This window comes from Penaeus vannamei, chromosome 33 (assembly GCF_042767895.1).
Source record: "Penaeus vannamei isolate JL-2024 chromosome 33, ASM4276789v1, whole genome shotgun sequence".
In the NCBI taxonomy this organism is placed as follows: Eukaryota; Metazoa; Arthropoda; class Malacostraca; order Decapoda; family Penaeidae; genus Penaeus; species Penaeus vannamei.
The window spans coordinates 18,766,712-18,781,711 of NC_091581.1; the positions used below are offsets into that span (position 1 = coordinate 18,766,712).

A 15,000-nucleotide genomic window follows, 5' to 3' on the forward strand; every position below is an offset into this window, starting at 1 on the left:
CGTTGTAGCTTTCAGAACTTATGGTTATGTTTGTGTGTGGATTTATAAATATATATATATATATATATATATATATATATATATACGTGTATATATATATATATATACGTATATATATATATGTATATATATATGCATATATATATAAATATATATATATATATATAAATACGTATATATATATATATATATATATATATATATATATATATATATATATATATAAATATATATATATATATATATATATATATATATATATATATATATATATATATATATATATATATATATTTATATATATTTGTGTGTGCGTGTGTGTCTGTGTGTATGTGCATATATGCGCTACATATTTATGAGTTTGTCTACATGTGGGTGGGTCTCTGTAGGAACCCAGCCTAAAAGGTCAACAAACAAGACATGACATTGTTTAAATGTTATTATATTCTTCATTGGCCTGTATTTGAAATTCAAAACTGATTGGTGTTTTGTTTTTTGATTGAACATTAATGCTCCCATTCGTTCATATATGATAAAACGTGACTATCGTTTTCAACCATTATTTTTCCAGTTATAAAAGCAGACATAAAGGTCAGGCCACCGGTGATTCCAGGTGAGTTGCTGTTTGTTCTTTCTGAATGAAGACATCATGGGCCGTTATTATATGAGTTAATTGTCTCAAATGGTCTCTATCAGTTTAGTGTTTTTAAATGGCTGGTCATTTATCCAATCATCTATCTATACTATACACACACACACACATACACATACATATATATATATATATATATATATATATATATGCACACACACACACACACACACACACACACACATACATATACATATATATATGCACACACATACACATACATATACATATATATATGCACACACACACATACATATATATATATATATATATATATATATATATATATATATATATATATATATATATATATATATATATATGCACACACACACACATACATATACATATATATGCACACAGACACACACACACACACACACACACACACACACACACACACACACACACACACACACACACACACACACACACACACACACACACACACACACACACGCATATATATATATATATATATATATATATATATATATATATATATATATATATATATATATATATATATATACATACATATAGGAGGTGGGAGGAGTGAGGGGGGAGAGGAGGTGGTAGGGGGAATTAATGGGGGGGGGGGGGAGAGGGAGGGAGAGGAATTGGTGTGGGGAGCGGGTGGTGGGAGGCGGTGGATGGAAGGGAGGGGAGGGGAGGGGGATGGAGGTGGGAGGAGGAGGGGGAAAGGGGGGAGAAGAGGTGTAGGAGGTGGGAGGTGGAGACAGGAGGAAGGGTAGAAAGGGGGAAAGTAAAAAAGAGCAGAAGAAAAGAGGGGTAAGGGAAAGAACAGGTGACGAGGGAAGGAAGGGAAGGAGGGGGGAAAAGGGGAAAGGAGGAGGAGAAAGGGTAAAAACAGGTGAAGAAATTATAAGGAAAATAGAGAATAAATGAGGAATGAAGGAAGAAGGAGGAAGAAGAGCGTGGGAATTTTCTTACACGTTTTAAGAAACACAATATAGTAGTACCTCACACTTTGTTATCTGGAAAATGTTCGTCAGAAAGTCTCCACACAGTCGATATTTTGTTAAAACTTGCCCGTACTTAGAGCGTCCACGAGGCACCCCCTTCGCCTCCACCAAATATGCTTTTCGATTCCAATTAACACCGTTAATATACCGTTTATACGTGTCAAAGGTGTACCCTACGATCACTGCTATACATGCCTTTGGTAATATTTACTCTACGCTTATATCTGATACTTCATTGTAGGAGTGTAAATGTGATATCGCAACTATTCTGTTAGAAATACGTAACTCACTAACAGAGAAATACGACTGTGAGAATGAATATGAATTTTAAGTCTTGTACAATTGTGCTACTCAGGTATTTTTTAAGACCACTCCAGACCTCTAATAAAGTTTCTTGCCTTTTGAATGTAGACTGTACTATTACTACTGTTATGCAGTGGTAACTATTTTTCTCCTACAAAGATTTTTTTTCAATAACAGTACTGCTGTAAATGGAATATGCAGATATACCAACTTACACTCTTTCATCTTTCCAATTAAAACAGTTAGATATATGTACTGTACATATATATATGTGTGTGTTACACACACACATACGTGTATATATATATATATATATATATATATATATATATATATATATATATATATATATATATATATATATATATATATATATATATATATACATACACACACACACACACGCACGTATATATATATATATATATATATATATATATATATATATATATATATATATATATATATATATATATATATATATATATAATATATGTATGTATGTATAGATATTCTTTCAACCTGAATAGACCTTCCCGTAATGATCGGGAAATCTCTTGATAATCAGCTGACCTCATTCTAACCCAGATTTTTTTCATGAACAAGCCTGGTCTCTCCTGAACAACACACACAGAGAGAAAAAAGTGGTTCATAAGGTTCATAATCCCAAGCGTATTATACAAGTATTAGTTGTTGTAACAATAGCTATTTGCAAAGTCTAATTTGAAAGCTCATTAGCCTTTAATTAATCCACAACGAGGTCTCGGAATAGTTGTTTTCGGTCAGACTAAATTGTTAACGGGAACAATCACCTTGCCATCGATTCTGAAAAAGTAAATTGATAAAAAAAAGCGGGAAAGAAAAAAATCTGATCTGCTGGAAAATCTGTAACGGAAAGTATAAGGAAATGAAAGTAATAGATAAATAAAGAAAGAGAGATAGATAAATAGACATGTATAGAGATTGATAGAGATATTTATGTTGATAGCTAGATAGAGAGACTGTTAAAAGATATATAGACACGTAGACAGACCAAAAACAGACAAACAGACAGAGAGACAGAAGAACAACAAACAGACAGAGAGAGATAAACAGGGGGACAAGAAACAGATAAACAGACATACAGACAGACAGACAGACAGCAAACACACACACAGAGCCCCACACATCCCGAGAAATCCAGGAGGAACAGCGAGGACCTCATTCACGACAGAAATCCCTTCTCCGGCGCTCCACATCCCCGCCGCCGCCGCCGTCCCCCGCGCCTCAGTCTTCATCCCACGAGACCCCGATCCTCTCCTACCCCCTCTTCCTCCTTCTATTCATCCCTTGGTCGCCGTCCTTACCTGCCCGCCCACAGGCCCGCCCACAAGCCCAAGCCGCCCGTAAGCCCAAGCCGCCCGTAAGCCCGTCCGTCCTGAAGCCAAGAATCAAGCATTTGGAAGTCCCTCTTCACTAAGTTCCCTCTAAGTACCTCTCACGTGATAGAAATCCCAGAAATAAGCAGTGAGGAACAGCGGACCTGCTTCCCCTTGTAAGACCACTAAGCGGCGGAAAACAGATTTTCTCGTCCAGGTAAGGAACATCCCACTTGTTGGACGATAAATTTTGTGGTATGCAAATGCTACGTCGCATCAGTCTGGAAGAGCTTGAGGCCCGGAGTGCGTGCAATGGCGGAGGGGGTGGGGGGGAAGTATGGGAATACGGGGGAGGGGGTTATGGGGGAAGAGAGAGAGAGAAGGTGAGAGGAAGAGAGATAGAGGGAGGTAGGGAGATTAGGATAAGGAGTTAGGCAGATAGGGAAAAGGAGGGAGGGAGAAAGGATGATGATGATGATGATGATGAGAGAGAGAGAGAGAGAGAGAGAGAGAGAGAGAGAGAGAGAGAGAGAGAGAGAGAGAGAGAGACAGAGAGAGAGAGAGAGAGAGAGAGAGAGAGAGAGAGAGAGACAATTTCGGACAATTTGACATTATCCATGTCATTTTTTTTTCTCCGTAAGAATCATGAAATTTATCATATGTTGCAATAAACTAGTTCGAACATGCAGGAATAAATCTTGAATTAACGTTATTAATTTAGGTAAATGTTAATGGAGATTCATCCGTTCATACTTTCCGCCAATCTTTTCAGTTCCTCTGGCTCTACTTATCTTCCGTCTTCCCTCATCCTCTCTTTCTTTCTTTTTCTCTTTCTCTCTCTCATTAACTAAATCACTCATTAACTCCCCCTTCCCTCCCTCCCTACTCTCTCCCTTACCCCTTTCTCCTTTCCCTCTCTCCCTTCCCTCCTCTCTCCCTATTTCTCTCACGGCAAGGTACCAAGGAGAGTAAGATATTCCTTCTCCCTTTCGCTCTAAGTCAACTCAGTCTCCGGTTTAGCAGTAATTCACTGCTGGAGAGTCAATTCCATTCAGCTCTACAGCGGTATTTAGAAAATGCGATTGGATTAATGAATAAATTAACAAATCCAAACAAAATGACGGACTGTTTCTGTGAGCAGAATGAAATAGGAAAGTTGATTAAGGAAAATGAGATTAATTTGTTTTTGTTGCAATATTTCGGTTTTGAAAGATAAACGAGGTTGTGTTATGATTTACTTTTTTGGCGTATTGTGTAGCAATTTGAGTTCGTCGTATTTATTGCATTGCATTGCAGAGTGACGTATAGAGTGAAATTGGAAAACCCCTTTAATGTGTGTTTTTTAACGGTTTAATTCAATGATTTGTGGATCACGTAATGGGTAATTAACCTGTTTCTGTCTGTCTGCCTGTCTGTCTGTTTGCCTCTCTCTCTGTCTCTTTGCCTTTCCCTCCAGCCCTCTCTCTGGCTATGATTCTCTCTATAATAGCCAACATAATAAAAGGATCTTGAATCTGAAATTGAATATGAATTCTCTTTCTCTCACTCTCATCCATACTTTCCCACTCTCTCTCTCTTTCACTCCACACTCTCTCGCATTCTAATAAGCGACACATTTTTTTTTCTTTTTACTTTTCTATCGTTTCAAAACTAATCGCCTTCGACTCAGACCATAAACTCAGCCAATCTTAAAAATACTTTAAAATAGTCACCCCGTCACTTATAAAATCATCGCCATTGCTCTCCTCTTGGCAACCGGTTGATATAAAAAAAAACGCCAGCTCTTCAATGGCATGCAACACATTCGAATCGGAAAGGTGTATGCTGAACTAATTGCAAGATTCCATTTCATTAAGAGTAAAAAAAAAAAAAAAAAAAAAAAAAAAAGGATACCCCTCCTCTCCTTTGAGTGACGTCTCCTGAGGGACCGGCCGGGTTGGACTCAAGAGGTTCTCTTCGTCCCAAGGAGATGGAGGATCTTCAGTGCCCCCCCCCCCTAGCCCCCTCCTCTCTCCCCCCTTACCCCGCCTCTTACTTCCTTGGGCCCCGGGGTAAGGCGTCCCCGGTGGGTCGTCCTGCTTTTGTTTTTGTTTTCCGGGAGGGGAGGGGGGGAGGGGGGGCTTTCTTTCACGATAGGTATGTTTTTTTTTTGTCTTCTTCTTCAACGTGGTATAGAGATGGCTCTTTCGTCTTCTCCTTCTTCTTCTTCTTTCCCTTCTCCTTCCTCTCGACATCCTTCTCCTTCTCTTCTTCCAAATCATCTCCCTTCTCCTTCTTCTCTTCTATTTTTTTTGTTCTTTCCTTTTTCTTATTGTTCTTCTCCTTCTTGCTTTTCTTCTTCCTTCCCTCCTCTACCTTCCCATTTATCTGCCTTTTTCTTCTTCTTTCACTTCTACTTCTTCCTCTTCTTCTTTCCTTTCTCCTCCTCCCTCTCCTCTTTCTTCTTCCTCTCCTCCTCCTTCCTTTCATTCATCTCCCTACTTCTTGTTCTTCTTCTCCTCCCTCTTCTTACCTCTCTTCTTCTTCCCCGTATTCTTCTTCTCCTCCTCCTTGTTCTTCCCTTTTAATTCTTCTTATCCTATTTTCATTCTTCTTCTTGTTTTTCTTCTTCCTCTTCGTTTTCTCCTTCTATTTTTCATTCTTCTTCTTCTTCCTCCCCTTCTTCTTGTTTTTCTTCTTCTTTTCCTCCTACTTCATATTCTTCTCCTTCTTCTTCCTCTTCTCCTCCCACTTCACGTTCTTCTTCGTCGTCGTCGTGGTAAATATCTCTATTTTATTTACTTAACAATTACATTATCAGGCGTTTTATCCTCTTTTTTCCCTTCCCCATTTTTCCGTCTATCGCCTACCTGTCTATTAGGTAGATAGACAGTCGTACTATCGTCTACCCTTGTCTATTAGGTAGATAGACAGCCCTACTCTCGTCCATTTTCGTCTGTTAGGTAGATACACAGTCCATCTATCGTCTACCCTTGTCTGTTAGGTAGATAGACAGTCCTACTATCATCTACCCTTGTCTATTAGGTAGACAGACAGTCCTACTATCGTTTATCTTCGTCTATTAGGTAGATAGACAGTCCTACTATCGTCTACCCTTGTCTGTTAGGTAGATAGACAGTCCTACTATCGTCTACCTTTGTCTATTAGGTAGACAGACAACCCTACTATCGTCTACCCTTGTCTATTAGGTAGATAGACAGTCCTACTAACGTCTACCTTTGTCTATTAGGTAGATACACAGCCCTACTATCATCTATTAGGTAGATAGACAGTCCTACTATCGTCTACCTTTGTCTATTAGGTAGATACACAATCCTACTATCGTCTACCTTTGTCTATTAGGTAAATATACAGTCGTACTATCGTCTACTCTTGTCTATTAGGTACATAGACGGCCCTACTATCGTCTACCTTCGTCTATTAGGTAGATAGACAATCCTACTATCATCTACCTTCGTCTATTAGGTAGACAGACAACCCTACAATCGTCTACCCTTGTCTATTAGGTAGATACACAGTCCTGCTATCGTCTAGCTTCATCTATTAGGTAGATAGACAGCTCTACCTTTCACTGACCAGGGTAGAGTGGCCTGGCATCTGCGGCACTCCGACAGGACGCCGAGGACTGGCACCTATTGGCACTTCCTCTTCGAAAGGTATTTGCACATTGACAAAAATTCATGAGTTTCGTTGTGAGGAATTTTCCCGTGAAATGATTCATCAGCGGCGGTTGCTTGATCTTTAAGAAAAAAATATAGGAAAGCAAGCAAATAGACAGTTGGATGGATTGATAAAAAGATAAATAGATAGACAAATAGACAGTTGGATGGATAGGTATATAGGGAGATATGTAGATCGATAGATAGATAGATAGTCAGAGAAATAGACAGACAGACAAACAGAGACACAACCCACAACACACACACACATACACACACACAACACACACACGCATACACAACACACACACACACACGCATGCACAATTCACTCCCATAAAAAACAGTCCGCACGCTCATGAACATACATTGTCACATTCAGAACAATTATTGTCACAATTCCCGGACATTAATAATCGGAAGCTTATCTCTCCTCTATGAAACAGATGATTTACGATCAAATTTGCAATTACACAAAGCAGAAAGGGGGAAAAAATATTCGATTAATCACAGCAAAATGTGTTTGTGTGTAATGCCTGTTTAAGCAATTATTTCCCTCCCTTATCACGGTTTTGGGATGTGTGTGTGTGCGTGTATGTGCGTGCGTGTGTGTGTGTGTGTGTGTGTGTGTGTGTGTGTGTGTGTGTGTGTGTGTGTGTGTGTGTGTGTGTGTGTGTGTGTGTGTGTGTGTGTGTGTGTGCGTGTATGTGCGCGTGTGTGCGTGTATGTGTGTGTGTGTGTGTGTGTGTGTGTGTGTGTGTGTGTGTGTGTGTGTGTGTGTGTGTGTGTGTGTGTGTGTGTGTGTGTGTGTGTGCGTGTGTGTGTGTGTGTGTGTGTGTGTGTGTGTGTGCGTGTGTGTGTGTGTGTGTGTGTGTGTGTGTGTGTGTGTGTGTGTGTGTGAGTGTGTGTGCGTGTGCGTGTGTGTGTGTGTGTGTGTGTGTGTGTGTGTGTGTGTGTGTGTGTGTGTGTGTGTGTGTGTGTGTGTATGTGCGTGTGCGTGTGCGTGTGTGTGTGTGTGTGTGTGTGTGTGTGTGTGTGTGTGTGTGTGTGTGTGTGTGTGTGTGTGTGTGTGTGTGTGTGTGTGTGTGTGTGTGCTTGGTTATTATGGCAGATGTAGAAAAAAGTACAATTGAGAATAAACAGATTGATCTGACTGGAAAACCTTACCTGTTAATAAATACTTATACAACGCAAAATATTCGCGAACACAACTCCATTAAATCTTCCTCACATTACATCAATTTATTAATTCATTCATTTATCTAATCCTTCAATTTTCCGCAAAATATCGTATCAAACATTACCAAGCAACGATAAGGTATTTCCGATGACGAAACTCCATTCCATTTTCATGTCGTATCTCTATCTATTCAGTTATTCAGCTATTTATCCACCTATTATTTTTTTATGCTTAATTACGAATGAAAGGTAGAAAAATAACGAAAAGGAACTTACTGGCAGTGAAGGAATGGTCCCACCAGTCCGTGGAGCAGAGGAACGCTTTCAGATCGTCAGCTGTCATGGACACGATCACCTGCGAAAGCAAATGTAAAAAAAACAAACAAATGAACTCGGAATTGCAGAAGACAAAAAAGAAGACAAAAAAGGAGATGGAGGATAAGGAGGAAAGAGGAAGGAGGAAGGAGGAGGAGGAGGAGGAGGAGAATAAGACGAAGAAGAATAAGAAGAAGGAGAATACGAGGAGTAGCAGCAGCAACTGAAGGAAATAGAGAAAAAGAAAAAGAAGACGAAGGTGATGAAGAAAGTCATGGAAAAGAAAAAAAAAAGTGGATGAAGAAGAGATGCGTACATTTGAAAGATAAAAATAAATATTTGATTTTCATAGATAATAATCACGGATAATATCAAGATGCGTTGATTAATTAATGAAATGAAAACGACGAAACAGCCCGAAAAATTAAACTGAGAATATATAAAGATAAACAAAATGTGAAAAAAGAAAAAGGAGAAAGAAAAAGAGAAAGAGAGAGAGAGAGAGAGAGAGAGAGAGAGAGAGAGAGAGAGAGAGAGAGAGAGAGAGAGAGAGAGAGAGAGAGAGAGAGAGAGAGAGAGAGAGAGAGAGAGAGAGAGATAGGTTGAAGATTGAGAGAAAAAATCGAATAAAGTTATGAGAAACAGAAAAAGAAAAACACGAGAGAACTGAAAATGAACATAAGGCTTATTTACATATTCCTAATGAATGAAATAACGACAGAATTGAATATCAACTGCCCAAAACACCTTGAAAATGAAAATATAATTACTGATATGAAACAATAAATTGAAAACGAGGAAAGACTGAAATTAGAAAATGGGAATTATCAAAGGGGACACAATCTTTGGGAAAAACAGAAAACGGAGATCAAAATAGCGTTAACTAATGTATTCGGAAAATTCATTTGCGCATTTGAACTCAGACCATCCAAAAGAATAATTAGGGATTAGCGGGTAATTGGTTCTGCCAACCTCATTATCTCACCGCTGTAAGTAGACGTTCTTGCATTTGGATGATTCCATATTTCATCACGTTATTTTTGGATAGTTCAGCACGCTTTTAATTGTATTTAAATAATTGAATAGGAGAAAGGGAGCGAGCGAGAGAGAGGGAGAAAGAGAGAGAGAGTGAGATAGATAGATAGATAGATAGATAGATAGATAGATAGATAGATAGATAGATAGATAGATAGATAGAGAGAGAGAGAGAGAGAGAGAGAGAGAGAGAGAGAGAGAGAAAGAGAGAGCATACCCACACTCCGATACGCAAAATAAATAGAAAGAAAGAAAACAACAACAAAAGAGAACAACTTCGTGACATATAAAAAAAGAAAGAAAGAAAGAAAGAATAAAAGTAAATTATTGTCATGAGATTCGGTGCATGACTGCAACTTGCAAAGGCGTCTCTTGCCATGTCATGCATATATCAGTGTTGATGGACAGCGCGAGCGAGAGCAATTACACGACAAGGAATTTACGTAACCCTTTACGATTTTGAGGAATATCCGATTTTCTGCGTTGTTGATGTTGCAACATAATGGAGATATGTGTATGTCTCATGGACCTGAAATATTGCTTTCTTGTATGTTGTTTTTTCCGTTTTTTTATTGGAATCTATCGGATTTCATTTATTCTTTTTGCTTATCTATTATTTTATCTATCTATTCATTTATCTCATCTTATTCTTTGAAGATTTGTCCAAATAAAAAAAATGTAAAGAAGCAATAGTAATAGTGGTGATAACAGTAATATCAATGATATTAATAAAGATGATGATAGTAACAATAGTAATAATATTGAAAATATTAATGATGATGATAATAATGATAATAATAATAATAACAATAACGATATTGAGGATAATGGTAATAATAATAACAGCATTAACAATATTAATAGCAACAATAGAAATAACAGCAATAATATACATAAGGATAATAACGATCAGGATCTTACTACTTCAGCTACAACTACGACTACTACTAACAACTTAGATAACAGAATCACTCACCACAATAACTATAAACAGTCTACAACCAACAGTGCAAAACAACCAGCACCCTCCCTCATCAAAAAAAGAAAAAAAAAAAAAAAATGTCCCATCTCCATCATGAAATGTTTTAGACGGGGAAATATCCCGGGAAAACCACAGCCCGGAAGTCAAAGCAAAATTTCGCAACCTCATCAAAGAGAGTGTCAGATTGTGTATCACGGTATCCGTTCTGTTAAAAAATGAAGCCAGATCTGTAGTGTTTCATTACTGTTGTATTATGTAATTCTTTGGTGTGATTATTATTGTAATTGCTATAATCATTATCAATGTTTTCAAAATCATTATCACCATCATTATCACCATCATCATCATCATTATCAGCACCATCATTTTTATCATTATCATGATAATGATACTACATTACTACATTGTGATAATGATGTAGTAAAAACAACAACAATAATGATTTTAATAATGTTAATGGTAACAATAATCTTAGCAATAACAATAATGATAATGATAAATTAACAGCATCAATAATGATGGTAATATCACTATTAGAATCATCATTATCATTAACAATACTATCATGCTATTGTTTATCCTATATATCATCAACATTATTCCTCTTTGCATTTTATCTTACTGGATGACTCACTCAGCTGATAATTTCATGAATATTCTACATTCCTTTGCATACCTGAAATAACTCTGAATTTTCTTTCCAGGAGCCTTTGTAGTCTTGTATATTATATCTTTCCTCTTATCTGGTTAAACGTATTTTGTGATTCAATTTATCGTAGATATTATCTTCGCTTTCAACTTCGCTTTCTCACCAAATGTGTATATGTCTACGGTCAAAAGTTGAAGATGGTTACCATTTTAATTCAATCACACATTCTCAAGTCAAGCACCAAGTTAAATGAACTCAAATATTGATGCAAGCTGGGTCTTTCATGACAGAGAACTGGGCGTGAGAAAAGTACTTGAGAGGAATATTAGTCTTTCAATAGTACGTCACTTTCTATGAATGCTTTTTATAGCAGTACAATCACGGCCAGAACTCTTGTCAAACATGTTCCGAATTCCGTTTCGAACATGCGCTTAATACCATACTTTTTGTTTAGAGTAAAACAGATTCGAAGCTTCAATTCATTAAGAGACTTTTGTCCGTTACTGTACAGTTGATATAGAAACCTTTTATGCAAATAATTATAATAAAAAATGTATTTAGTTGAAAGTTACAGTACAACCAGTTAAAGCTTCGAATCTGTCTTAACCCATACAAAAAGTGAGGTATTAAGTGGATGTTCAAAACAGAATTCGAAACATGTTTGACCGTGACTACCTCTAGTAGGAAATACAGCCTTACACTCTTATCTTATCTACCTTATTCCAACTCTTTTACATCATTGTGACACAATACTGACAGAACCATCAATACATATAACCCCAAACGTAAATATGATACAGTACACCCCGACATTCTTACCAACGTAAGCGACAGATCTCACACCCATACGTGTCGTCCATCAAGTATGCTATTCGCACAACACGTGTCGTCCATCAAGCATGCTATCCGCACAACCACGAGATCGATGAGCCATCAGCATCCCAGATCGACATCAAGAAGGAGGGCTTCTCGCTTATGTGCCTACGTGTGATACCGCGGAGAGCTAAATGAACCTGCCATTGACACTGCGTGATTTATTGCCTGACGGGGAACCTACAGCGGGAGCGAGAAGATCGATCATGGCCCTCTGGTGTCGAGCAAATGTACAGGTGTAATCACGGTAAGTAGAGGAAAAGGGTCGTTTTTCTGTAGTTGTTGTAATGTTGTGTGGAAATGTTGTAGTGAATTAGGGAATTGGAGGAAGTCGCATCGTTACGGAAGTTGTGATTTGTGAATGGGGGGATATGCGGTTTTGTTTGGTTGTTCGGAGTATTTTTGTATATATACATATATATATATATATATATATATATATATATATATATATATATATATATATACATATATATATATATATTAGTTATTGATGTTGTGCAGTTGTTGTGGATCAAGGAGGTTGTGATTTGTGATTGAGAAGATATAACTTAATTTGTACGTCAGTTTTTTTCATGTATTTTATGTTGTTAATGCTTTGTAGTTGTAGTGAAGCAGCGAATTGGAAGAAAACGCATCGTAACGAAGGTTATGTTTAGTGAATGAAAAAATATTGTTACGTCGGGTTTCTTATTTGCTCGGTTTGTTATGATTCCGTATCGATCGTTTTTTAATGGCCAACCCATGTTTTCGTTCCCTCCTTTCGCGGGCTATTTCTTATTGTCTTATTCTTCTATCCAAACCCTATTACTCAAACACAAACAAAACAACTAAAACGCTTTCTTATAAAAGATATTATTACAAACTTATATGAGGAATTAAGGGCATCTACTGAGAAAGTGACCAATGGAAGAGTACGAAAACATATTCGAAGAACGAAAGAAAATGAAAACACACGAAAGAGAGACACAAACACATGTGGGCTCGTGAGACTCAATCGCTCACTTTCTTGTCTCGGGCGGGATGAGGGAGAGGGAGAGGGAGAGGGAAAGCAGGGAGAGGAAGAGGGAGAGCAGGGAGAGGGAAAGCAGGGAGAGGGAGAGCAGGGAGGAGGGAGGGAAAGGGGGAATAGGAAGAGAGTGAGAGGGAGGAGAGCAGGGAGGAGGGGGAGAGAGGTGAAGTGAAGGAGGGAGAGGGGGAAGCAGTGAGGAGAGGAAGAGAGAGGGCAGAGGGGAGAGAGGGAGAGCAGGGAGAGGAGATAGGGAGAGGGAGAGGGAGGAGCAGGGGGAGTGGAGAGGAGAGAGCAGGGAGAGGGGAGAGGGAGAGGTGAGGGAGGGAGGGAGAGGGAAAGCAGGGGGACGACAGAGGGAGGGCAGGGAGAGGGTGGAGAGCAGGGAGAGCAGGAGAGGGAGAGCAGGGTTAGGGAGAGGAAGTAGCAGGGGGAGTGAGGAGGGAGAGCAGGAGAGGGAGAGGTGAGAGGGAGAGTAGCAGGAGAGGCAGAGGGAGAGGGAGAGCAAGGAGAGGGAGAGGGAAAGCAGGGAGAGGGTGAGGGAGAGGGAGAGGGAAAGCAGGGAGAGGAAGAGGGAGAGCAGGGAGAAGGAGAGGGAGACAGTGGGGCAAGGGAGGTGGGGAGGAGGCAGGGAGAGGGAGAGGGAGAGGTGAGGGAGGAGGGAGAGGGAAAAGCAGGGAGAGAGGAAGAGGGAGAACAGGAGAGGGAGAGCAGGGAGAGGGAGAGCAGGCGATATGGGAGAGCAGAAGACAGTGAGAGGGAGAGCAGGGGGAGTGAGAGGGAGAGCAGGGAGAGGGAGAAGGAGAGGGGAGAGCAGGAGAGGCAGAGGGAGAGGAGAGAGCAAGGAGAGGGAGAGGGAGACAGGGAGAGGGAGAGAGGAAGATGGAGAACAGGGAGAGAGGGAGAGTTAGGGACATAGGGGATGGAGGGAGAGAGGGGGTAGCAGGGAGAGGATGAGGGAGAGAGGGAGAGTGGAAAGCGAGAGGGGGAGCAGGGAGAGGAGAGCAAGTAGGGAGGTGGGAGAGGGAGAGGCAGGGAGGAGGGAGAGGGATGGCAGGGAGGGAGAAAGGAGAGGAGAGAAAGGAGGGAGAGGGAGAGGAGCAGGAGAGGGAGAGCAGGGAGAGGGAGAGCAGGGAGAGAGAGAGAGAGTGGAGCAGGGAGAGGGAGAGCAGGAGAAGGATAGATAGATAGATAGACAGAGAAAGGGCAGTGAGAGAGAGAAAACAGACAGAAAGAGAGAGAAATGATAGAAAGAAAGAGAGAGAAAGGGAAAGAGAGAGAGAGAGAGAGAGAGAGAGAGAGAGAGAGAGAGAGAGAGAGAGAGAGAGAGAGAGAGAGAGAGAGCGGAGAAGAAGAGACAGAGGGAGATGATAGATAGATAGAAAGAAGGAGAAAAAGAGAGAGGAGAATGCAAAGAAAGAGAGAGAGAGAGAGAGAGTAGGGAGAGAGAAAGAGAGAAAGGGAGAGAGAGAGAGAGAGAGAGAGAGAGAGAGAGAGAGAGAGAGAGAGAGAGAGAGAGAGAGAGAGAGAGAGAGTGGGAGAGAGAGAGGGGAGAAGGGAGAAAGAGTTTTCTCCACATGCAAAACACTCATATACATGGAGAGATAACAGAACCAAACACACAAAGGAGCCTAGAAAACACACACGCAGACGCACACGTAAAAGACATAAACACACCCGCATTAACACGCAACACAACCTTTTTATAGAGTCTTAAGGCCTTTCGATAATATCAGGAAAAAAAGAGGAGGGGGGGGGGCTCCATACAGGAAGATTCTCAAGCGTAAATGTTTTAAGAGATAAAGTCTTATTCGAAACAGGAAAGAAAAGTAAGATGGGAAGACGGGGGTTCCGTATGTAAGGATGTACGAGGTTGTGGTTCATGATTTTGGTTGTTTTGGCTTGATGAAGCTTATTGGTAACGTGATTCTTTTCTCCGGCTTGTTTGTTTATGTACGTGTGTTTGTTTGTATGTGGGTGTCGGTTTATGTATGTGTTTG

General features: G+C 39.7%; 1 protein-coding gene across 1 annotated transcript in view; it reads right to left on the bottom strand.

Moving 5' to 3' along the window:
* The window catches only part of LOC113825815 (uncharacterized), a 441,032-nt gene that overhangs the window by 15,636 nt on the left and 410,396 nt on the right, over positions 1-15,000 (bottom strand). The window contains exon 9 of the mRNA XM_070145167.1: positions 8,414-8,492. Coding sequence (XP_070001268.1) covers positions 8,414-8,492 — 79 coding nt within the window. The remainder of the gene's footprint in view (positions 1-8,413; positions 8,493-15,000) is intronic.